We start from the raw sequence: 22,567 nt of genomic DNA, 5'->3' as shown, positions 1-22,567 counted from the left end.
TTCCTCCCTACCTTTCCTATGGTGTCCTTCCATGTCTCAGTAAAAAAAAAAAAAAAAAAAAAATACTGAACACTTCTTATCTCATGTGCATTGTCCTAGATCCCAGAAAACATATAGAACTTTTGGCATGCCCTGAGGGCTAAGAGTTGGTTTCTGATCCTGCAGTGCGAGTGTCTAGCATACTTCCTCAAGGACATGTGCTCGTACAGGGATAATGATTGGCACTGGTGGAACTTTTTGCTGGATTGGAGCATTGCACTCTTGTCATACCAAGGGGAAAACGTGATTTTGACAGACAGGTGACCTTCATTGAAACTGCATTGCATGAAGCCCACTTTGGTTAAAGTAGGAGACTGCTACTAGCCACTCAAGTAACTCAGAATGGTGTCAACTGCTGTGGTACCGGACAACATTAGTTGTTGTTAACTAGTGTTTTGATTTAGCCTTAATTTTGTTGCCATTTATGTTGCAGGGAGGAGAGTCGTCTTTTTCCTCAATGAACAATTTGAAACACTTTTGGCTATGTCTACGCTAGCCCCTTTCAGAAGGGACATGGTAAGGAGTGAGTTGGAAAGATGCTAATGAGGTGCTGTCATGAATATGCAGTGCCTAATTAGCATAATGGAGGCCACGCGTGATTTGAAAGTGCTGCTTTTGAATCGCATGCCGCCCGTGTAGACGGGGGCCTTTCAAAAGAACCTCCACAACTTTGAAAGCCCCTTCTTCCTAAAACCAAATAGAAAGAAGTGGCTTTCGAAGTCTGGGGAGTCCTTTCAAAAGGCCCCAGTCTACATGGGTGGTGCACGATTCGAAAGCAGCACTTTCCAATCACGAGCAGCCTCCGTTATGGTAATGAGACTCTGCATATTCATGGAAGTGCCTCATTAGCATCTTCCCAACTCGCTTATTACCATGCCCCTTCCAAAAGGAAGGGGCTAGTGTAGACTTAGCCTTTAAGCCATATTTTCTACTTGCATATGAAATTTATATATATAAGTGTAGATAACAGTTAATTTCAACCCTGCTGAAGTCAATGAAATTCCACTAAGGATTAATTTGACTTAGTATTTTAAAGCCATCTTGCTGTTTATGCTAAATTTTTAATCAAGTAGTGGGTTTAGTCAATCCGTCTCCATTTCATGATAAAGAAAAATCACTTCTAGGGCTTATGGCTCTTTGTACTGTGCTTTAACATTTTTTGTGTATATTTTTTTCCCATTAAGCAGTTAAAGTTCCCACATATTGCTGGAAAGTCTCCTGGTACTTGATTAGTACATAAGATCTTTCTTTTAAGAATTATTGGACTGATCTATATGGTAATGATATTCAGCCATTTGCATTTATATTAGATGAATTATTTATTAGCTATCAAACATGTCCCAAAAGCATATCACAGCAGACTAAGTTAATACTTCATAAGCTTCCTTACTATTGCCTTTTCATCTTCTATAAATTTCATATAAAATGATGGCATAATTAATATTTGTTTTAAATACATATTGAAAATGTAATTTTATGACAATGTTGACCCTTTTTATTTGTTTTTTTATAACTTAGGTTTTTAATAGCTATTGAATCAAAACACACATTTTTAGAATAGTGCGTTTGAATGTTCTTTAGAACAGGTTATGTCTTCCGGGATCAGCATCTTCATCATAACTTCTTATTGGAAGACAAATGCATAAAGTGTAGGGTTGGAAGTGACCTCAAGACTTCCATCTAGTCCAGCCCTCCTTCAAGCAGGATTAATACGAGAATTAAAGTTGCTTGTTAGATTGTCATTTTTCAAAGAACCTCTGCTTTGTTCAGTGTATAGGTTTTTTTATTCGTGTTGTGGATCTTCCTTACTAGACACTATATATTTATTTAGGAGCTATTTATTTATTTTTAATTTATATTCTTTGTCAAAATTTAAGCTCAGTTAAAAATAGCAAACAAAACCATGTGCATTTACATATCGCTATAAAAAATTGTGGATGCGCCCATGCCAAAGACCTCATCATCAGCACTCTTTAAGATTTTCACATATAGAACTAGGAATCCCTTTTAAAATACTTTATATTAGATAGTGAAAAAAACCATTCAGTCTCCATTCAAGGGTTGTGAGTGTCCTAAAATCTCAACTGTCTAGCCAAACAACTCAGTTTTGGGTCCAAGGAGCTTGATCATAACTCTTACTAAGATTGTAAATAGAGTATATCCTTCTAAATTATATACGATCTACCAAATTCGCCACTAAATCTAAATAATTCTGATATCTAGCCTGTGGGTGTCCATACAACATGCACATAAAAGAGGGGTTGAACCTCTCTAGTCCAGCACCCTTGGAAACTGACTGGTGCTGAACGAGAGAATTTGCTGGACCATGGAAGATCAATATTGTCTAGCAGTATGACCGACATTGCTTACTGTGCTCTTTGAAGATATTTAGGGGCAAATTAGATTTAAATAACAGCACAGAAAACTGAGAGTCAGAACTGGTGACTGTAAACAAATTTTATGGGACTATGGGAAAGTTGGCTACACCCATGATAAGAGGTCGTTTGGCTAACTAAAATCATGCTGGATTACGGATGTTGCCGGCTGAGACCGTTCTGGAGTAGAGAGGTTCCCATCACATTTGTGGTGTTCCTTAATGACAATTCCTATATCTCTCTCATTTTCATTATATTTAAGATGGCCAATGTCATTATAGAACATTGTCTTAACAAATGCATAGGCTTTGTCTACACTTGCTCCCAACTTCAAAGGGAGTATGGCAAATAGGGTGTTGGGAGATTACTAACGAAGTGCTGTGGTGCATATGCAACACTTCATTAAGCTAAGTCCCCGCTCTCCCCCCCATGGCAACTTCGAAGCAGTAAACTTCAAAGTGCTGGCTTGCATATAGCCGCGGCAAACCCGTCAGTACTTTGAAGTGCCCTGGCTACTTCAAAGTCCCTTTTGAGGAGTAAAGGGACTTCGAAGTAGCCCAGGCACTTCGAAGTACCAGCGGGTTAGCCATAGCTACACGCAAACCGACACTTTGAAGTTTGCCGCTTTGAAGTTGCTGCGGTGGAGAATTAGCCTAATGAAGTGCTGCATATGCACCACAGCACTTCCTTAGTAATCTCCCAACACCCTACTTACCACGCTCCCTTTGAAACTGGGAGCTAGTGTCGACATAGCCATAGAGTTTTAATGAAAATATTAAGATATGAAGATATTACCTTGTCACATTTTAGGCTGGAAAAATGTGTGGAAGCTAAAGAAGAACTGGAGGCAGATCTTTATAAAAGGTTTATTCTTGTGCTCAATGAAAAGAAAGCAAAGATAAGAAATTTGCAAAAGCTGTTAAAAGAAGCTCAGGACACCTCAGAAGATCCAACACATGCAAGGTAGGTTTGATTTGTATTTTGTATGCTTTAATAGATGTTAACATAACTGTCGTTTAAATGTAATCACAATTAACAAGTCATCTTTATGTAGTGTCTTTTGTTAATGATTCCAAGTGCTGTAAACACTATATAAATATACAAGGGACACATCAATCATTTCTGGGCTACATTCGTGAATTGTGGCACAACCTAACCATGACTTAGCTTCAATGAAAGGTGTTTAATTAAAAATGAATTCACAGATTTATTCAATTGTAAATATTTCCGAAAATATATGAAATTATTTTGTGACGGGGGGAAGAGTGGGAAGGAAGTGTGTTTTGTGTCAGAATACAATTAATTCTTATACTCACTCCAAACCTGCCTCCACTGTTTCCTCAAGTGCTTCTTATAACCTCACTCCTTCCAAAATGCCTTTCCTCCTTAGAGAAGTGTTAATGGTGAGACGATTGGAAATATTTACTTTAGAAGCAAAATAACATTTACTTAGGGGAAAAAAAAATCATGGAACTGCCAAGACACAAGTTAAATCAAAGACATTGTTTTAATCCATTCTGACTCCACTGCCTTCTAGTACTTTTTCTGTCTAGCTCGTTTATCTAAGTTGTGAAGCCTTCAGGATAGGGTCCTTGTATTGACCTCCGTCTGTGAAGCACTGTAGATATAACAGCTATGTTGCAAGAATAGCAGATAGAAATGACCTTTCTGTTGTTCTAGGGATAGCGTGGCTACAGTCCAAACTGCTGTTGAAGCGGAGCGTGATTATAATGGCAGCACTGATGAGGAAAGTGAAAATTTAACACAGCCCTCTGCATTCGCATCAGGTAGGACAGAATGTGTTGTGCTTATTGGCGTATTGCAAGTAGGCCAATTGTTTTACATGAATAAACTATAATGAAGGCAAAATGCTACCTGACACATTGCTTTGTGACATACTAACATAACAAGCATTAAGAAACCCTTTATTGAAGCAGAGTATAATGGTGACAGTTCAAAGAGAGGACGTTTTAGAAGGCATGTAGTATTAATGAGAGAAATGTCATTGTTTGTGAAATGACAGATTGCCAATTTTGCATAACTAATTGCCATTTTACAGTATGTGAACAGTCAACAATTACATTTAAATTCCAGGAATCATTAGGTACACATGATGATTGCTGGGATTTAAAATGTAATTAAATGCTGATCGTTCATAGTCTGGAAACAAGGTTTTAACTGCAATCAAGAGAGTTTTTTCTCTATTTTTGGATTGCACAAATGGAGCAAAATTAGTTTTAGAACTTCCAGTAGAATTCATTTAAATTTATTGGGATGCGTTTAGCCTCAGGTGGTTGAATGTGAAAATGAATTTGATTAATCTGCCTAGGACTAGAGAAGTACATGCTTTATAGCAATTCGACACTCTACAAAGCTTTGTGTCACATGAATCTCAGCTTGGTATGCCAACACTGTGTGCAGAATCCTCTTTAGAGAGAATGGTGTTGGACATAAAAAATGCTTTACATTGACAGTTACCATGCACTTCAGGATTTCCCTTCAAGATTGTTGGGTTTGTATGGTTTCTCTCACCCCAGCAGTTTATCGCTACTGTAGGCTAAAGTAACCAAAGAAAGGTATCAGCAGATAAATGATTTAGTGCACGTTTGTTGTCTTCTGTGGGAGCTGAGGTTTTCAGCACTTCATTAATAACATGATTAGTCTCCACCTCTCTAGTAAGGGTGTGCAGATTTGATGAACACTATCCAACACCATAGATTTAGAAAATTGCCCATCTTACAGCTCACTTTTAAAGAAAAGAAATAATGTGACGTTTGGACACTAATCAAAGAAATAATTTTTCTGTTGAACAGCTAGTCATGGTAAAGCACCTGTTTGGTTGATAAATCTTTGTATCTGTATATCATCAGTGGCACAGACAATGTCTTGAGGGAGACTTCATTTGGTAAATTGGCACAGAGAAGGGAAAAGTTATCAATGCTTTTGTAGACCCAGTAATAACTAAGTTCCTAGATAGAGTTTGCATGAAAGACATCTCTGTCACATTTCCTTTAGCTGCCTGTCATGGAATACTGAATTTGATACCTGTGGTTGTAGGGAGAATAGCCTCTGCATAACCTCTTGTGCTATGAAGGATGCTTATTCCATTGCCTGGGAGAGTCACAAATATTCAAAATTGCTTTCTGTGAATAAGCAGAGAGAGAGAGAGTCACACAAATCTGATATTCATGTTACAAACTTAAACTGTTTCAGAGTAACACACGGAGAAGTGAAGTTTTTCATTATAATGTGACAGTAAACATCTAGTAAAGTTGCAACTGGATAATGCTTCCTGATTCTGGGGACAACAGGTTTCCTCCATATGTGGCCTTCCCTCCTATAAGGAAGAAGCATACTGCCTCTGCAGTATCACTCTCTTTTCAAAGTGTCCTACTTCAGGCCTTTTGGAATTGGTGAAGATTGAATAAACCTTGGGGAGGATGTGAGTGGTTCAGAATGGAGGTTTGGAGACAGAAGGGGAAGATGGACATAATCTACCTTCAGGCTCCATGGACCTTAGGCCTACCAAATAATGATATCCCAGACTGTATTATCTTCTCCTAGTAACACCCACTTTGTGGAATCAGTATCTATCTTTTTTTTTTTTTTTAATACCATTATCTTTGTTTCCTGTGTAGCTGGGATGGAATGTTGTTGTGGCAACTCTGTCAAGACTTGTAAGCTGTTATACTTGTTTAGTGCTTCTGTCTTTGGAGTTCTGGTGTTATCAGCATTACCAGCAAGCATAGCTGGCTAATTTATCAGACCCCTTAGTGTTTGTCTTAGGGAAAGACCACAGGCACAGCTCAGTGACAAAGGGATTTTACCAGGTTTATTAGCCATAAGGAACTCACACAAGAACACTAGCACATGAGTGGCCCATGGAAGGAGTGGCACAGTCAGCACTGGGAGTTTCTGCTGCCCGTCAGACACACAAAGGGTTAATGTGTATCTTGACATTTACAGACTGAGACAAACAAGTGGGATAAATTACTCACATAGTACTTTACAGATTTCATGGCATTTGTTTGTTACTTCCCTTGCACCTTGTTCCTGATATTTCTGATAAAACATCCCTATTCATGATTCTATCAAACCTTGTCTTGTATTAGATGTGGGTGCATCTGTGCTAGAGTAATAGGCACCTACAAAAGACAAAGCCCCAAACATTGGGACTGTCGATATAAAATTGGCCCATAGCCTTCTGAAATATATTTACATAAAGATCTAGCATGGTAAACTCTTTCATATCCAGCATTCTACCATCTGGAACCCTCAAATAACCCACATTTTAACCAGAAGTAAATTTTAATTATGTTTTCTGTTCAGTACAGTATAGTGAAAGTAAATACAAATAAATACAGCAAATACAGTCTGTTTTACAGTGTACAATACTAATGTTAGTAAATAAAGTACTCTGCAAACATTTTTGTTTCTGAATATCTAATTTTGTTTTCCTTCAATGTCCTGCATTGCTAGGTATACCTCTCTATTATCCAGAATATCTGAATGTGAGGCAACCTCCCAGTCCCAGGGCTGCTGGATATGAAAGCATATACTGGATCTAGGTGTTCCTCAGACATACTGGCTGGCTGTTTCTACACAGCCTGGAGTATGCTAATGAGGCACATATGTAAATTCCCAGCACCTCATTAGCATAAGGTCACATGATTTGGAGTCTGGAAGATGGTCTTCTGGACTCCAAAATAGTGTGTAGAAGTGCAGCCCCCCAGGGGGTCTTCCGGAAGGAAGTCCTCCTTCAGGAGGCCCCTTCTTCCCGAAAATTTTCTTCTACATGCCGTTTTGGATTCCGGAATACCATCTTCCGGACTCCAGATCACATGGCCTTATGCTAATGAGGCATCGGGAATTTACATATGTGCTTCATTAGCATATTTCGGGCTGTTTATATGTGTAGAAACAGCCACTGTGTTTTAGCAAAGCTCTTATCTTTTCCCTTTGCCAAGTTCACGTACTGGACAGTGAGCTTGTAAGTATTTGTTTTAATGTAGAGGTGGGGAACCTACAGTTTACGGGCCAGATTCAGGCAATCTGCAGGCCAGCTGGCCTGGAACCAGAATTGTGGCCAGTGGGAGCAGCGGGGGTGGGGAAAGGGTGCAGAGACTTGTGCCTCTGGAGAACTGCACAGATAAGTGACTGTCAGCACCCTCATGCACCTATCTCCCAACCAGATCCTCCACCCCCAGCTTGCTCCTGCACAGTATCTCTCTCCCAGAACCCCTGCCCTCAGCTGGCTTCTGCACCCCACCTCATGCTCAGACAGCCCAGCCCAGCCCAGTCCACTTCCACACCCAAACTCCTGCCCAGACTCCTGACTCTTGCACCCTATCACCAGCCCAGACCCCACACCCCTACCCTGCTACTTAACCATACCTACACCCAGACCCTGCATCCCCACCCCCCTCCTGCAGCCTCCCTTCCACACGGACCCCCTCCTGCACCTTCCTTTCAGCCCAGATTATCCACCTCCAGCCCTCTCTGCATCCTGCCTTCCAACCAGGCCCCAGATCCTAGTCTCCTCCTGCACCTAACCTGCCTCGCAGACCCCACATATTCCCCCACCCCACCAGACTACTCCTGCACCCTACTACTGGCTCAGACCTAAGAGGGGCATTGTATATTACATGCACGGTGGAGTCTTAGACTAGGTGCATGTTAAAGAAAAGAAAAGTAATAATATGTAAGTACATGGATGAAAGCAGCTGGTACACACTCAGATGGGGTATCCAGAAGAGATATTGATTGGAAAAAGGAAATGTTTTAGACAGGCTATATTTCAGAGTCTGTTCTCTTTCATCAACAAGGTGACACAGACTCGGTCTTTTTGGACTCCCTACGGCTCTTAGCATACAGCAGCAGGTAGTGGAGCTCTGCGACTGTCCACTCCATGTCCACCAATATACTTTGAGCTATTCTGATTTCAAGCCAGATTTAGGTCCTAGTCCACTGCTGACCTTAATCAGCATTGAGGAAATGGAGAACACAGAACACAATTTTGTTGTGCTTTGAAACATCCTTCTCTAGATGGTGGGTTATGGTATGTTGAACAAGCTGAAGCTTTCCTATGGGCCTTCGCAGTTATGCTTGGTCCTTATCTGAGAACAAGTAGTCTCTTAGCAAGTCAAAAATGGAGGGAGGAACTTTAAATTTACATCCAAGTTTGTTGTGCCCTAACTCACTGTTCAGACCTGCCTTTAAAGGCCAGCTCTCTGTCCACAGGTCATTGCAGTAGCTGTGATTAACAAGACCATTGGGTTTCCCACTGCTAGGCTGACTGTATTACATTACTTAATGATTCAAAGAAGGAAGGGGAGAACAGGAGTAGTAGCTTTTGATTCAGCTTCAAACAAGTGTGAATGGAGATCAGACCCTTGCATTCTATCAACTTGTTTAGGGTGCTTGGATAACATCTAACTGATGTGTTATAAAGACCTGGGTGCCTTTATAAAGGCATAGATAAAATCTTTTAGGTTTCAGTCCATTGCTCCCTTGAAAGCTCTGGTAACTGCAGGTGATCCACATGGCAGGAGGATCCAAAGAGTAAGAGGGAACCATGGGAGAAGCTCTTTCCTATCCCCACTTCTTTTCCAGCAATTTATGGGCACTACTTTGGTAGGATGCTCCTTTGACTGGAAGGAGCATATTCAGATCTCTGTTTGTGCTGTGCTACCCTCTGTGGCTGGCTGTTAATCAGAGCACTGTTTTCTGATTTTTCTTCACAGGGATAAAAGTAGTGCCCATAAAACTCCCTTAAACATGGACAGAGAGAAAAAGAGTACAACACCTAGCAGAGCTTATTTAAATGCTCAGGGCGAAAGCCTGAACACTTCCTGGATTGGAAAGGTGGCCAGACGTATAGTCGGTAGAGTGCAACACAAAAAGCAACAAAAATCACACTAGAATCTCGCCAAAATCCCAGGGCTCTGCTTCTCCCCTTTCTCTCAATTCCTGGGATTCCCATGAGGGTGCAGGCATTGACCCTGCTCAGGGGCTCCATCTTTCATATTCACCCTAGCTACTCAGTCAAATATATAAGTCTGTGGAGACCCTCCTCAGGCGTGGGAGCACATGTTCTCTTTCCATCTACGATAAAGATCAAGATCAATCCTCAGCCTATCCCTAGCTCCCCCACCACTCTGAGGGTTTCCACCTTCCTGAAAATTGCCACATTTTAAATAGGGTTTACTGTCATGTTTAAATAAAAGCTTATGTTTTGCAGTGCATGGCCAACTCTATGGAAAGAACCTGTATCCACTGAATCCCCAGAGTTTCCACATCTGTAAATTTCCATAGAATTTGCTTCTGAACAGGGCTTTAGAAGTGTTCTAATAAACAGAGTTCAATGCCCAAAATAAATAAAAGCAAGCACCTTGCCATTTTCCAGTGCTGTAAAGTGCAAATGTTTTCAGCCTTCTCACTCAGGGTCCTACGGTGGGGAAAACATGTTATGCCTTCAGGAGGCTATGGCCCTTTACATTTAATTGCTTTTCTTGTGTAGTCCAAACCACCAATGGCTTGGTGCTGCTGGTTATTAAGCTTTGATCCAAGTTATTAAAGAAATGTCTATTATAACAGCACCCAACTGTGCTGCTGTGCTCAAAATGTTGCCTGTCAGTGCTTCTCACCTAATGCCTGTTTTAAGGACTTTAGAACTTGGGCATTTTAATTCACTTCAAGCTGAAGTAATTCCTGCCCCCACCCTCCAAGATGTCATTGAAATTTGGTTTCACCTCTCTTTTCTTATTAAAAATGAAGCTAATCAGATATTTTTCTTTTATGAATTTAGATGCTTTTTCCTTAAGTTGTAGTGAATGTCACCTGACATTGTGCAGGCACCTTGGATTTGCATTTGTAAAATTGCTCCCCGTCGGTTTAATACACCAGGTCTCTGATTCAAAATACAGACACACTGATGCTTTCACAAACTTGATATTTTCCTTTCACAATCCAATTGTTCCAAATGTTGCATTAAGGGAAAGGGTTAATAGAAAATAGCTATATTAACACTTGAAAATAGCCTACTCTGCATATACCTGTCTTTTCTGTTGCATATTCCTTATTATGTTGATATTAACATTGTAATGTAGTTGCAAACTGTAAACTCTGAAAGAGCTATTACAGTCTGTTGAATAAATCTACTTGAACATCGGTAATTTTTAGTGCTGACTGAAAGAACCCTTTCACATTATTGAATTTAATGAGTTAAGCAAATAAGCAAAATATTTAATCACAACATGCATTTTACTTGGCAACTGTTGTTTAGTTATGCTATGAACCAAAGCAGTCACATTAGCAAATGTTCCATAGAATATTTTGTAAAGCTCAATACATCTATTCTGATTTATCCTCACACAGAAAAGCACTTCCAGGCCAGACAGTCTTCCAAACAAAAGTACCAATAACCCCCTCTGATCCTTGATACCAATTTACGGGCTCATCCAACAAATATCTTTGTGCTTCTGCAGGCACCGTATTTTATGAATAGAATACCCTCCTTGAACTGATCTATAAGTTAATGTTCAGTCAAGCCCTTTTGTCGTTTTTGGAAGGATTGTACGTTTGGGTTAATGGTTCAGAAAAGAATCAGATAATCTAGCTTCAGACAACAATATGGACTTAGAAGTCGGGATCTCCTGAGTCCTAATATTCACTGTGTATTTATACTGGCCTTGGACAAGTCACTCCACCTTTTCATGTGTTTCATTATTTATAAAAGGGATAATATTTACCCACCTACCTACAGGGAAGTTGTGAGGGTTTATTAGTTAATATCCATGAAGTGTTTTTGATGTGTGAAACACTGCATAAGTGGCAAGCATTACTACTTAGAGAAATTAAAAGTGTTTCATGATTTCTTTTCCTAGTCAGTTTTGATCAGTGCTTAAAATGGGGAAGAGGAATAAGCATATTACTACTGGCCAATTGAAAGAATATGAGATTGGAAAGTGGAGCGTACTCCTAATTTTTAGTTCAAATTTTTAATTTAGTGGCTATTGTAATGAATATCCAAATTGTATAAGACTAGAAAGTTTATTCCTCTTTGTGCATAGATTTCAAGTGGCTGAGAGACTGACGACAAGTTACACAAAAATGACAAAGACTGCAAAGGGGTTTGTTATCTTGTTCTACCACATTGCAATAATTGCAAAGTAAAACTGTAAAGTTTTGATATGAAAAGGATTAATGGGAATTTTTGACATGCTGGCTTATTCTGTGATCTTCAGAATGCAGTGAATCAAGAAAAAACTGGCAGAGGATAATTTATTGAGACAGCTCTAAAATGTCTGTTTAACTCTTTAGAACTGAAGCAGTAAAATGTTTGTAGTTTATTTACTATAGAATCCCTTTAAAATAAGAATAATAGAAACATGATAAAGAGGAATGTTAGTCATGTGATGCACAGTGGGGCTATGTCTACACAGTAGCATTATTTCAAAATAAGCGGTTCCAGAAGAGATTTTCCATAATATCTTATTTTGAAATAACTCGACTACACACAAAATGCATTTCAAAGTAGTTGAGTGCTATTTTGAAACAGAACCATTGGATGCACTATGGCTCATTTCGAAATAGCCCCTATTCTGCATCTACACAGCCCCTATTTCAAAATGCCATACAGTAAGAAATAACATTTTGGCTACGTCTACACTAGGACACAACATCTAAGTAGCCTGTTTCGAAGTAAGAACTTCGAAGTAGGCTACTTCGACGATTATCGTCTACACGTCCTCAAGGGCTGGCAACATCGACCTTCAATGTCGAAGTAGCCCCAGAGAACATCGAAAAGAGCCGCCCTGGAAGGAAATGCAGAGTGTTCACACACACAAGCCCCCTCTTTCGAAATAAGAGGCCAGGAAAGCCCACGGACTGGGTCACAGAGCACACTAGCCTTTCTGGGGCAGCTGCAAGCCGCTCCCTTAAAGGGCCCCTCCCAGACACACTCAGCCTGCACTGCATGAGCAGCCCTGCATTGGTGTTACAAGCCTTGCAGACCTCGAGCCCGCAGACAGGGACATCCAGCAGCAACTGGAAGCCCTACAAGCTGCCTCCTGCGGAGCAGGCACTCTTCTAGATGCAGCCCAGGCAGCTGCCCAGCAGCTTCTGGAATGGGAACCCTCACCAGGAGACGCCCCCGACCATCGGGCCCTCCGCACCCTCCCCCGCCGGGTGCCCCACTGACTCTGGAGCTACCCCTCCAGCACCGAGTGGTGGGAGCACCTGGGTATGGGGGAATGGAATGATGACCAGTGGCTGTGGAACTTCCGCATGAGCCATCAAACCTTCATGAAGCAATGCCAGTGGCTCACCCCCACACTCAGGCACCACGACACCCGGATGCGGCACGCTCTCCCCATCAAGAAGAGGGTCGCAATAGCTGTCTGGAAGCTGGGCACTCCAGACAGCTACCGCTCCATGGGACAGCAGTTTGGAGTGGGAAAGGCCACAGGCGGGGCTGTCCTCATGGAGGTAAGGAGGTCTAGGGCTGAACCCCTGCTGGGGAGGGGGGCCTGGGTGAGGGGGGGCCTGGGTGAGTGGGTCACACTCTGCAAACCCTCACAGGCACCTATGTTCCCTCCCCACAGGTGGTGCGTGCACTCAGTGCCCTGCTGCTGAAGAGGGTCGTCCGAGTTGGGGACCTGGACGTGGCCGTTGAGGGATTCGCTGCCATGGGATTCCCCAACTGCTTTGGATCCCTCGATGGGACCCACATCCCCATCCGCGCCCCAGACCACAGTGGTGGCTGCTACGTCAACAGGAAGGGCTACCACTCTGTGGTCCTGCAGGCCATGGTCAACAGCCGTGGCCGCTTCCAGGACATCTATGTGGGCTGGCCCAGCTCTACCCACGACGCCTGCGTTTTCCGGAATTCAGGACTATGCCGCTGACTGCAGGCGGGGACCTACATCCCCCAGAGGGAGATCCCTCTGGGGGATACCACCATTGTACCCCTCTGCCTTGTGGGGGATACAGCATACCCCCTCCAGCCCTGGCTTATGCGACCCTATACAGGCCACCTCTCTGATAGCCACAAGTGCTACAACGCCCGACTCAACCATGCCCGACAAGTGGTCGAGCGAGCCTTCAGGCACCTGAAAGGCCGCTGGTATTGCCTCCTGGCATGCCTATACCTGGGCCTCCCAAACAGCCCCCAGGTGGTGGGGGCCTGCTGCACACTCCACAACCTGGTGGAAAGCAAGGGGGAGGCCGTCGTGCAGGGCTGGGCACAGGAGGACGCAACAGCCTACTCCCAGCTAGCTATCGCCCCAAGCCACCAGGCCCACCAGGATGGGCTCCGGGTCCGGGAAACCCTAAGGGAGTACTTTGACCAGGGGCCCAGTGAGTGACCCCCCAGCCATCCCTGCACCCCTCCCCAGCACCCACACCTCACCCTCACCAAAAGCACATGGGACACAGGTTTTTGGAAAAATAAAACTATCATTATTTTTACAAGAACAAAAATGTCGCCTCTTTTTGGCATATAAATAATATTAGCAAAAATAAAACTGCTTCAATGAAAATAATAACTATATACAATTGGGGGCATCTCTAAAAACTATTACAGCGGGGTCAACTATAAATAACTATGTACAGGGATGGGGACAACTATGTATGGGGGGAGATGTGGGAACGCCACATCGGCCCATCATTCTGGGGCGGGGGTGGAAGGGCACGAGCCCCGCCGCGTTCGGTTGGCCGGTCCCCCTCTCAGCCGGGGTCCCCAGCAAGGCTGGCTGGGGGCCGGGAGCATGGGGAGGTATGGCCGAGGTGGGTCCTCAGCCCCGGGTGGCTCTTGCTCTGAGGAGGTGGTGGGTGGGGCAGCAGGCGGGACAGCAACAGGTGGGGTGGAGGGGAGGGCAGCACGGAGGACATCGGGGGGAGGCAGATGGGCCACCAGCTCCTCAAACGTATTGGCCACCCGGTTGAATGTGGCCATGAATTCCCGCCAGGCCTCCTGGCGCCAGGCGGCTTCCTGTTCCTTGAATTGGAGCCTCCACTCCGTGAGGTCTGCCTGGCACCGGAGGGCCGCAGCCACCTCTGGGTCATAGGTGGTGGTGCAGCGGTGTCCTTAGTGGGGGTGGGCCCGTACTGGGGCAGGTGGTGCCCCTGGGAGTTGGTGCTCCAGTGGTCTGGGAGGGCTGTCGGGGACCACGGATGGTGCAGCTGCAGAAATAGGGGGAAAGGGAGGCCGTGAGTACCCTGCCTTGACCCGTGGCCCACCCCCCATCCCCCCAAGGGCCTGTGTCCCCCCCATCCATCCCCCATTGGTGCATGCAGTGATCCTGTGGGTGGCCCCCTCCAGTGGTCCGCCCCTCCCACTGGGGGTGGCGTACGGCACTGTCCATGGGTGGAGGTGCTGCTGGGCACTGGTGGCTGTGGCACCATCCCTGTGCTGTGGATTGCCTGAGCCGTGTCAGGCTGGGGTGTTGTGGGGATGTGTGGTGCCCCTGGTCAAGTGGTGCTCCTGCCCCATACTCAGAGGGTCTGTGCCCTGTGGGGTACGTACCTGATGGTGCACTGCCAGGCTCCGGAGATGCCCATGCAGCAGACACCAGGCTGGAGCTGTGGGATGGGATGTCCAGCACCAGCTCCCCCTCCTCACTGGACCACTCGGTGGCTGGGGTGGAGGGTCCCAGCTCTAGCCGTGGGGGGGCAGGGCTGGCCTCTGGACCTGACCCTGTTGCTGAGGCCAGCTGGGGCTTGTCGGCCGTGGTGTCAAGGATGGCTGGCGGGGAGGACGTGCCCCGGGGGCCCAGGATAGCCCTGAGCTCCTGGTAATAGGGGCAAGCGGCGGGGGCATCCCCAGACCGGCTGTCCGAGTCCCGGGCCCAGGCGTAACCCTGCCGCAACTCCTTGACTCTACTCCTGACATGGTCAGGAGTGCAGGCAGGGTGACCCCGGGCAGCCAGGCCCTCGGCCAGCCGGGCAAATGCCTCCGTGTTCCGCAGCTTGCTCCCCATGACATGCAGCACCTCCTCCTCCCCACAGAGACCCAGCAGGTCTCGGAGATCAGGGTCAGTCCAGGAGGGGCCCCGCTTCCTACCCCACCGGCTGGAGGCCTGGGATCCCTGGGATGGCCTGGAGGGGGAGCTCTGGGGGTGCTCTGGAGACTGGCTGGCTGCCATGATGGTGTCCGTCTGGCTGTGCGGGGACACCTTGTGGCAGGGCTGCTGCGCGCACGCTGCCAGCTTCTTGCTACAGGGTTTCTGGGTCCCTGCGGCTTTAAGAGCCGCTGAGTGCAGAGATCATAGAGTCCCGCAGGGGCTGGACAGAGCGTTTTAACCCCTCAGCTGATTGCCGCCATGGAGGACCCCCCTATTTCGAAGTAGTGGGACGCAGATCGTCTACACACGCCCTACTTCGACGTTCAATGTCGAAGTAGGGTGCTATTCCCATCTTCTGATGGGAATAGCGATTTCGACGTCTTGCCGCTTAACTTCGATTTGAACGTCAAAATAGCACACGGCATGTGTAGACACGATGCGTGCTATTTCGACGTTGTGCCGGCTACTTCGAAGTAGCCGGCTAGTGTAGACGTAGCCTTGGAAATAAGCTGTCTGCTATTTCGACATTATTTCAAAATAGGGGTTGTGTTGTGTAGACGCTCGCAAAGTTATTTCAGAAGAGTGTCTGTTGTTCTGAAATAACTTTGTTGTGTACACACACCATGGGTGATATAGATGCATCTTTTCAAATGTATATGAACTCAAAGGGCCCATAATTCTTAAAATACTACTGCCACTACTGCAAATAAATAAATAAATAAAAATGTATGCAAAAGATTTGATCCAGAGCTCACCAAAATCAATGGAAAGTCTGCCTTACCTGCACTTGGGTTTGGATTAGACTAAATTCCATGAATGTGCTTCAACATTTTACTGGACAACACATTTTACTGTTTTTGAATTAGAATTCTCACCATTGCTGATAGATTTGCTCATAAAATTAGTTTCCTCTTTGTCCTAAGGATTATTAGTTCCTATACTCAGGGAAGCAGCATATCAGTATGAAAGATGTTGACAATGAAGTTCTGAGTTAGATGCATTAAATTTTTTGAAAAGAAGCTTTAATTAACATCAGTCCTCTGTGATGAAAAAACTCCATTGGCATGATGCCAGGGTGCACTAATAACTGTCATTACCAGACAGCTTCTGTCTTTCAAAAACAAGTGCAGTGAGCTTCATGCTGGAAAGCCTGGGAGCTCTCTTTAGTCTTCCTGATGAAAAGCTCTCCACAGGGCACTTTCCCTAGATCTGCAAAACATGACATAAGCACACTCAAAGTTGGGTGTCAAAGCTTTGTGAAACATAGTGAGCATGGAAAAAAGCTCTAAAATAAATCAGCAGCAACAGTAAACAAAAAATGTGGTTCTGTAAAATTTGTTCTAAATTCATGTTTTAATTTCTATTATACACATTTCTAGCTATTTAATATTTGTTTTTAAAGTGAAATGTGAAATATATTTAGTGTATTTCCGACGAATATAGAGAAGTGCTCCAGAGAAAAACTATGTCTTTAAAACCCACTGTGCAAGGCAATGGCACGTTATATTTCTGTATAACAAATCGTTTGAAAGACATCTACTCTTGTGTTACAACAAGGAAACACTTTTCCAAATTAAAGTTGTCAGGAGCAGTTGTACTAGTATTAGTGCTTTGACTTACTGTATAAAGTAAAAGGACACAGCCAAATCAAGGGCATCATAAACTCCACACTCCGCTTTTTAAAAGAAAAAAGAGAAAAAGAATCAAATGTGTGTGATTCTGAGGAAAGAAATGGATCCTTTTGTTGCAAAACACTACTTGTATATGCAGTTGCTTGTCTGTTCTATTTATTTCATAGTACCATAAAACACTAGACTGGAAGGGACCTCGGAAGGTCATCAAGTCCAATCCCCTGCCCTCATAGCAGGACAAGCACCATCTAGGCCATCCCCAGTAGATTCTGTTTCATTCAAGTATCACACTCACTGTGACAAGTTCAAAGCCTCTGTTAATAGCTAAGTGTTAATTCATGAGGTTCTGAGCTTCATAAATTACATGCAGAAAGGCAGTTTGGATTTATCACAAAACATTCTCTGGTATTTGATGATACATATTTTACAAATTAGATATCTTTCACTAAGGACAAATTAAGTCTGCGCTTGACAGGTGTATGGTCAGACAGTGATAATATAGGTCTGCCCATCTTGAACATTGCTAACTGGTGCTTTAGAAATTGAGAACTTTGCTGTGCTTGAAGAGTGATGAGTATAAGGCAAAGTATGATTACAGACAAGTGGATTAATCTTTCTTCACTTTCCCAACCAAAATGATAATTTCTTTGCCCACAGATGGCAGTTATTAGATTGATTTAGCTCACCTGGGGTTAACCAACATGCTAAAACCCTTGGGTTTAATTCTGTTTTCCTCCTATGCACACAACTCCCAATGGCACATCCCTGGGTTAATGATTTTGTTTAAATCGATATGAAGAGTTAGGCACTAAATGAGGTTCTAGATATCAAATACTTTTGAAAATCTGGTCAGTTTTTAGATGCTTAAACATGGATTGACTTTAAATACCTTTTTTTTTTAAAGTTGGGTGTGAGAGTAGCATCCTTTAACAGTATGTAGTTGCCAGCATAATCTAAATTACCTACTTAATCCATTTTTATCTTAAATAATTATTGCAGAAGAGTGATATTGCAGCTCTGGGGCTACTTATTCTTTAAGATTTTGTATCTTTAAATGTTAAACGGTCTTCATGTATCAAGAAAGAAACTTAAGCTATTAGAGCTTTTAAGCATAAAAACAAAGCAAGAGATGCCTAGATATAAAATATGACCAAATAAAAATTGAAATATATTCCCTATTAAAAGCAGTTTAATTCCCAATGCAGCTCATCAAATATTAATTTATTCAGTTATATAGAATATCTTTAGTTATTTTACATTAAATACTTCACTTGAAATGCTCTTCTTCTGATTTATAGCAGTATATAAAAATATTGCTCTGTGGCTGTTTAATTTAAACAAGAATTTCATAATTCAAATGGTAAGAAAACCCATGAAGCTTTTATTGTCTCTTTAGGAATTTGTATAATGAAACCACTGTAATTTCCCTGAAGATATCTTTAGAAAGTGTCAGTGCCAGCACAAAGGACACCTGGACACCTCCATGAGAAGTAAGATGCTAGTTTCTTGCATCACTGATCAGCATACGTGACTGACAAAGAAAATGTAAATGAAGCACACATAAAATTATGTTCACGATTCTAATTTGCTCTATTATCAGGGAGAGAAAAGGGAGGAACCTACAGGCAGCCCGTAACACAGAGCCCCGCTAATGAGAGCCTAATTTAGCTCACTCAGATTTTACTGTTCTATAATAGAGGACAGCAATTTATTGCTCCATCAAATACCAATAGCCTGTTTAGTTTTATTAATGAAGGTGCTTTTCCACAAGCAGAGAGCAAAGAAACAGCAAACACTTCATACCATTTTAAGAGTGAGATTACTGTCATATTAGTTCTTGAACCTGGAAATATTGCTAAGGCAATTTACTTGGCATGTGGATTAGTCTATTTGAAACAAACAAATTTGGGATGTAATAGGAACTGGAGGCTTCTTTGTCAATCAGTTTACTTGCCAGTGCATTCAAAAATTAAAGCAGACTATTTTACAAGTCTCAAATATTTATAGTTACTACCTGACTCTGCTTTCATTGGCATAACACTGTAACAATGTAGAACTGTTTCTTTTATGTTTATGCGTACTTAAGCTTCAGAGCTTATGGCTGTCATTTGGCAAAATCAGCTTATCTCTCAACTATAATGTATAGTTCATACTCCTTGCACTGGGGTATTACAACATTGAGGCCTGTCCTCAAGGTGGCAGATCAAGGAAGCCTTCTGTGAGGGGTTGTGCCGAATAATGCGGAATAAGGCACCATGGACCAACAGTACCTACAAGAAGGGAAATTCTCATTCCAAACCAGGGCAGATTCAGCCTGTTGGGGCGTAGCAGTCGGAGACGGTAACTGATCTCCAGCCGGTGCTTTCTCTCACCTTCCCTTTCTCCCTCCATACTGCTTGTTGTGCATCAGCCTGCAGCATAACACTGACTTAAGCATTGTTCTGTGGTCCAAATTAGTATTAAAAGTGCTCTGTTCATTCTGTGTTCCTTGGCTAAAGTCTGCCACTTAGTCACTGATTACATTAAATGATTAATTGTCGGCTGTCTGCAAGCCCCAGTTCCTTCATTTTACAACAGCAAATCTGAGTCACAATTCCCCGTGCTAACTAATTTTGTAATGTGTAACAAGGTGTGCTTACTAAATGCCTTGCAAAACAACACTGCTTTATTTGTATGGTAGTTCAGAAGAAATGACCCATTTTATAGGAGTTTAAATATGCTGTCCCCATCCCCAGTGACGCTATTTACTAATTCCTTCTGATTTTTTTTTCATGGTCATGTGTAGCAAAAAGCTCCATAAACCAATAAGATGCCACCTTTAAGCTCTGCCATCCACCGTTACCTTGAATAAAACACACTTGCTAATAATTTGCCCTTCAAAAAGTTACATCATTAAATGTCTAGTTACCAGATTGTTACATCACCCAACTGTGCTGTGCAAGCTAAGCAATTGGCAGCAGTACTGGGGGTCAGGTGCTTAGCTGGTATTATCTAGACAACAATAAGTCCACAAGAGAGAGATTGGAACTCAAAAGCAGAATATCAGAAATTTAGGAACCAAGAATCAGAGGAGTAGCTGTGTTAGTCTGTAACTGTACAAACAATGAGAAGTCCTGTGGCATTTTATAAACTAACAGATATATTGGAGCATAAGCTTTCATGGCCTAAGACACATCTGACGAAGTGGGTCTTTGCCCATGAAAGCTTATGCTCCGATATATCTGTCAGTCTAAAAAGTTCCATAGGACATCTCGTTGTTTTTAGTAGCCAAGGTGTCAGTTGGCTCATTCTAAAAACAGTTGTGGTCTAGCGTGGCTGTGGTAAAAGGGGCTAGTGCACCTGTGACATGTCAGCTACATCTCCTTTTTGGCTTAAAAGAAGGTGCTCGGGCCATACAGGGGGAAGAAGAAAGACAAGCAGTGAGTTGCCAGATGGGGACCAGGAACCTCCAGAAAACCCTACTCCACCTCCCTGGAAAGATGGAGGTGTTGCCAGGAAGCCAACAGATTTTGGCTTACATGTTGCCTTTCCTGTGCAGACAGCCATGGCTGGAGAGGACTGAATTCTCTGAAGAGCAACAGAGGGAGCATGCCTCCGGGCTCTCTGAGCCTGACAGCTGAAACCAGAGGGCCAGAGAAAGTGCATGGCTGCGATGAGGTATGGGGAGAAATGCTGGAGCTGTGTCAGGGATTTTTATCCCTTGGGCACTATCATCCCCATGGGCCAGGGGACACAAGCCTTTGGCCATTAACATCAATACGGGTACAGGTAAAATCTAAAGTTACATAGGCTGCCATTTAGCAGCCCCCTGCTACGGTCGCTCTTTGTCACTTGGTTTCCCCGGTAACCTGAACTCATGAATAATTCATGCCCCAGGTTCAAAATCCAGGCCTCTGATTGGGTGCAGGTGGGGAGTTTCTAGCAACTTCCACAGCCCGGAGGACCTGGTTGAGAACCACAAGTAGAATCATGAATATTTAAATTATCTAACGAATTATGCATGAGAACACAGGATAAAAGCCAGCGCAGCGCAGCACAGCGCTCTGCAGCCCTTGGGACAGACAGGATTCTGTCACCTGTACAGGGAGGTGCTGGCCACTTGTGGTGTCCACCAGCCCTCAGGCCAGCTGCTGTAGCGGTGAAGCCTTTTCGAAGAGCCCCGGAGGGATCGCCGGCGGTGCCTATTGGCGCCGTGAAACCTTTGCGAAGAGCTGAAATCACAGCGGCGTCTGCCCCTTGGGTGGCGCTGCCCAGAGCTGAACGAGAGGGGACACCTGCGGCACCTATTGGCACCGTGAAGCCTTTGCAAAGAGCTCCTGAGGCGACGCTGGCAGCGCCTGCCTGCTGCTGCGGCACCAGCGCCATTTGGCACACCAGCGCCTGCGTCGAGGGAGCAACAAGAGGGCCCTGTGGTGGAGTGGCCAGGTGGCGAACTGGTTCTGCCCTAGTGGCGGGGTACTGTGTGCCTGGCTGTGAAGCCCAGGGTCTGCCGCCAAGCAGCATCTGCGCTTCCGCCACCTCCACCATCTTGCGGCTCCGACGTCCTCGGTGCCTGCCTAACTGGACACCACAACCAAACGAGACCTACCTACCGGATTGGACTGCTGTCTCCAGGACACATAGCTTACCTATAGGCCTGTGCCACAGCCTGGGACCTTTTGACATTACATTTCAAATCCTTCACATCACCATAGATACTTCTGGGCACTGTGTCCCCTACCAGGGGGGTTCGGGGTCGCAACCCGGGCCGCACCCTTCCAGGGCCAGGGAAGGGTCACACCCAGGGGCTCGACCCTAGGGCCAAACTTGATTGCCCAGATATAAACACTAACCCAAAAAGGGAAAAAAGAAAAGCTGTACACTTGCATTAATAGTTCAGTAATTATAGTTTAAATCAGTTAAATTTCAGTATAGGTCTTATAGTTAGCCATCAGTATTTACTTGTTAGTCATATTTGTTAGTTTATTGTGCAGGTGGGTCGAAACGGTGGAGGCCCAGCCTCCCGCTTCCCTGAGTCTACCCTGCACTTCTCCTACTTCCTCTTCCCTATCCTGATTCTCCAAGCCCCGGCTGGGGAGGCCAAAGATACTCACTCAGCTGGGAGGAGGCCTTAGAAGGCACAGCCCTAAGGTCTCCAATAGGTCGGCTTAGCAACCCGGCCGCAGCGCACAGGGGGAGGAGCAGCGCCCTCCCCCCGCTCGGAGCTAAAATAACAAAGCTCCTTATACCGCTTTCCTAAGAGTTTTCCTTTAACCTCACTCTTTTGCCTTCCGGTTCAATAAAAACAAAGTTACAGGTTTGACTTCATGGATTTATTAGTAACAATTGTAAGGGTTTAAACAAAGTATCACTGTTATAAACTGTTTCAAGTGTTGTTGTTTTTCTTTTGTCAGCTTGTTGCTGACTCTTTTAATAAATATTTAGTTTACACCTGAAGCCTCCCTCTTTTGCCTCGACT

General features: G+C 44.1%; 1 protein-coding gene across 3 annotated transcripts in view; it reads left to right on the top strand.

Annotated features, from left to right (window-relative positions):
* XRCC4 (X-ray repair cross complementing 4) overlaps positions 1-22,567 on the top strand; it is a 267,010-nt gene that overhangs the window by 121,340 nt on the left and 123,103 nt on the right. For all 3 annotated transcript variants that reach the window (XR_012645755.1, XM_074995369.1, XM_074995368.1), the window contains exons 5-6: positions 3,225-3,377; positions 4,095-4,201. Coding sequence is in view for 2 of the 3 variants with exons in the window: in XM_074995369.1 (XP_074851470.1) it covers positions 3,225-3,377; positions 4,095-4,201 (260 nt within the window). In the remaining variant the exon portion in view is untranslated. The remainder of the gene's footprint in view (positions 1-3,224; positions 3,378-4,094; positions 4,202-22,567) is intronic.

Source organism: Carettochelys insculpta, chromosome 5 (genome assembly GCF_033958435.1).
Source record: "Carettochelys insculpta isolate YL-2023 chromosome 5, ASM3395843v1, whole genome shotgun sequence".
Taxonomy (NCBI): domain Eukaryota; kingdom Metazoa; phylum Chordata; order Testudines; family Carettochelyidae; genus Carettochelys; species Carettochelys insculpta.
The sequence above is the reverse complement of the archived record's forward strand: the minus strand, read 5'-3'. Positions and strand labels throughout refer to the sequence as shown.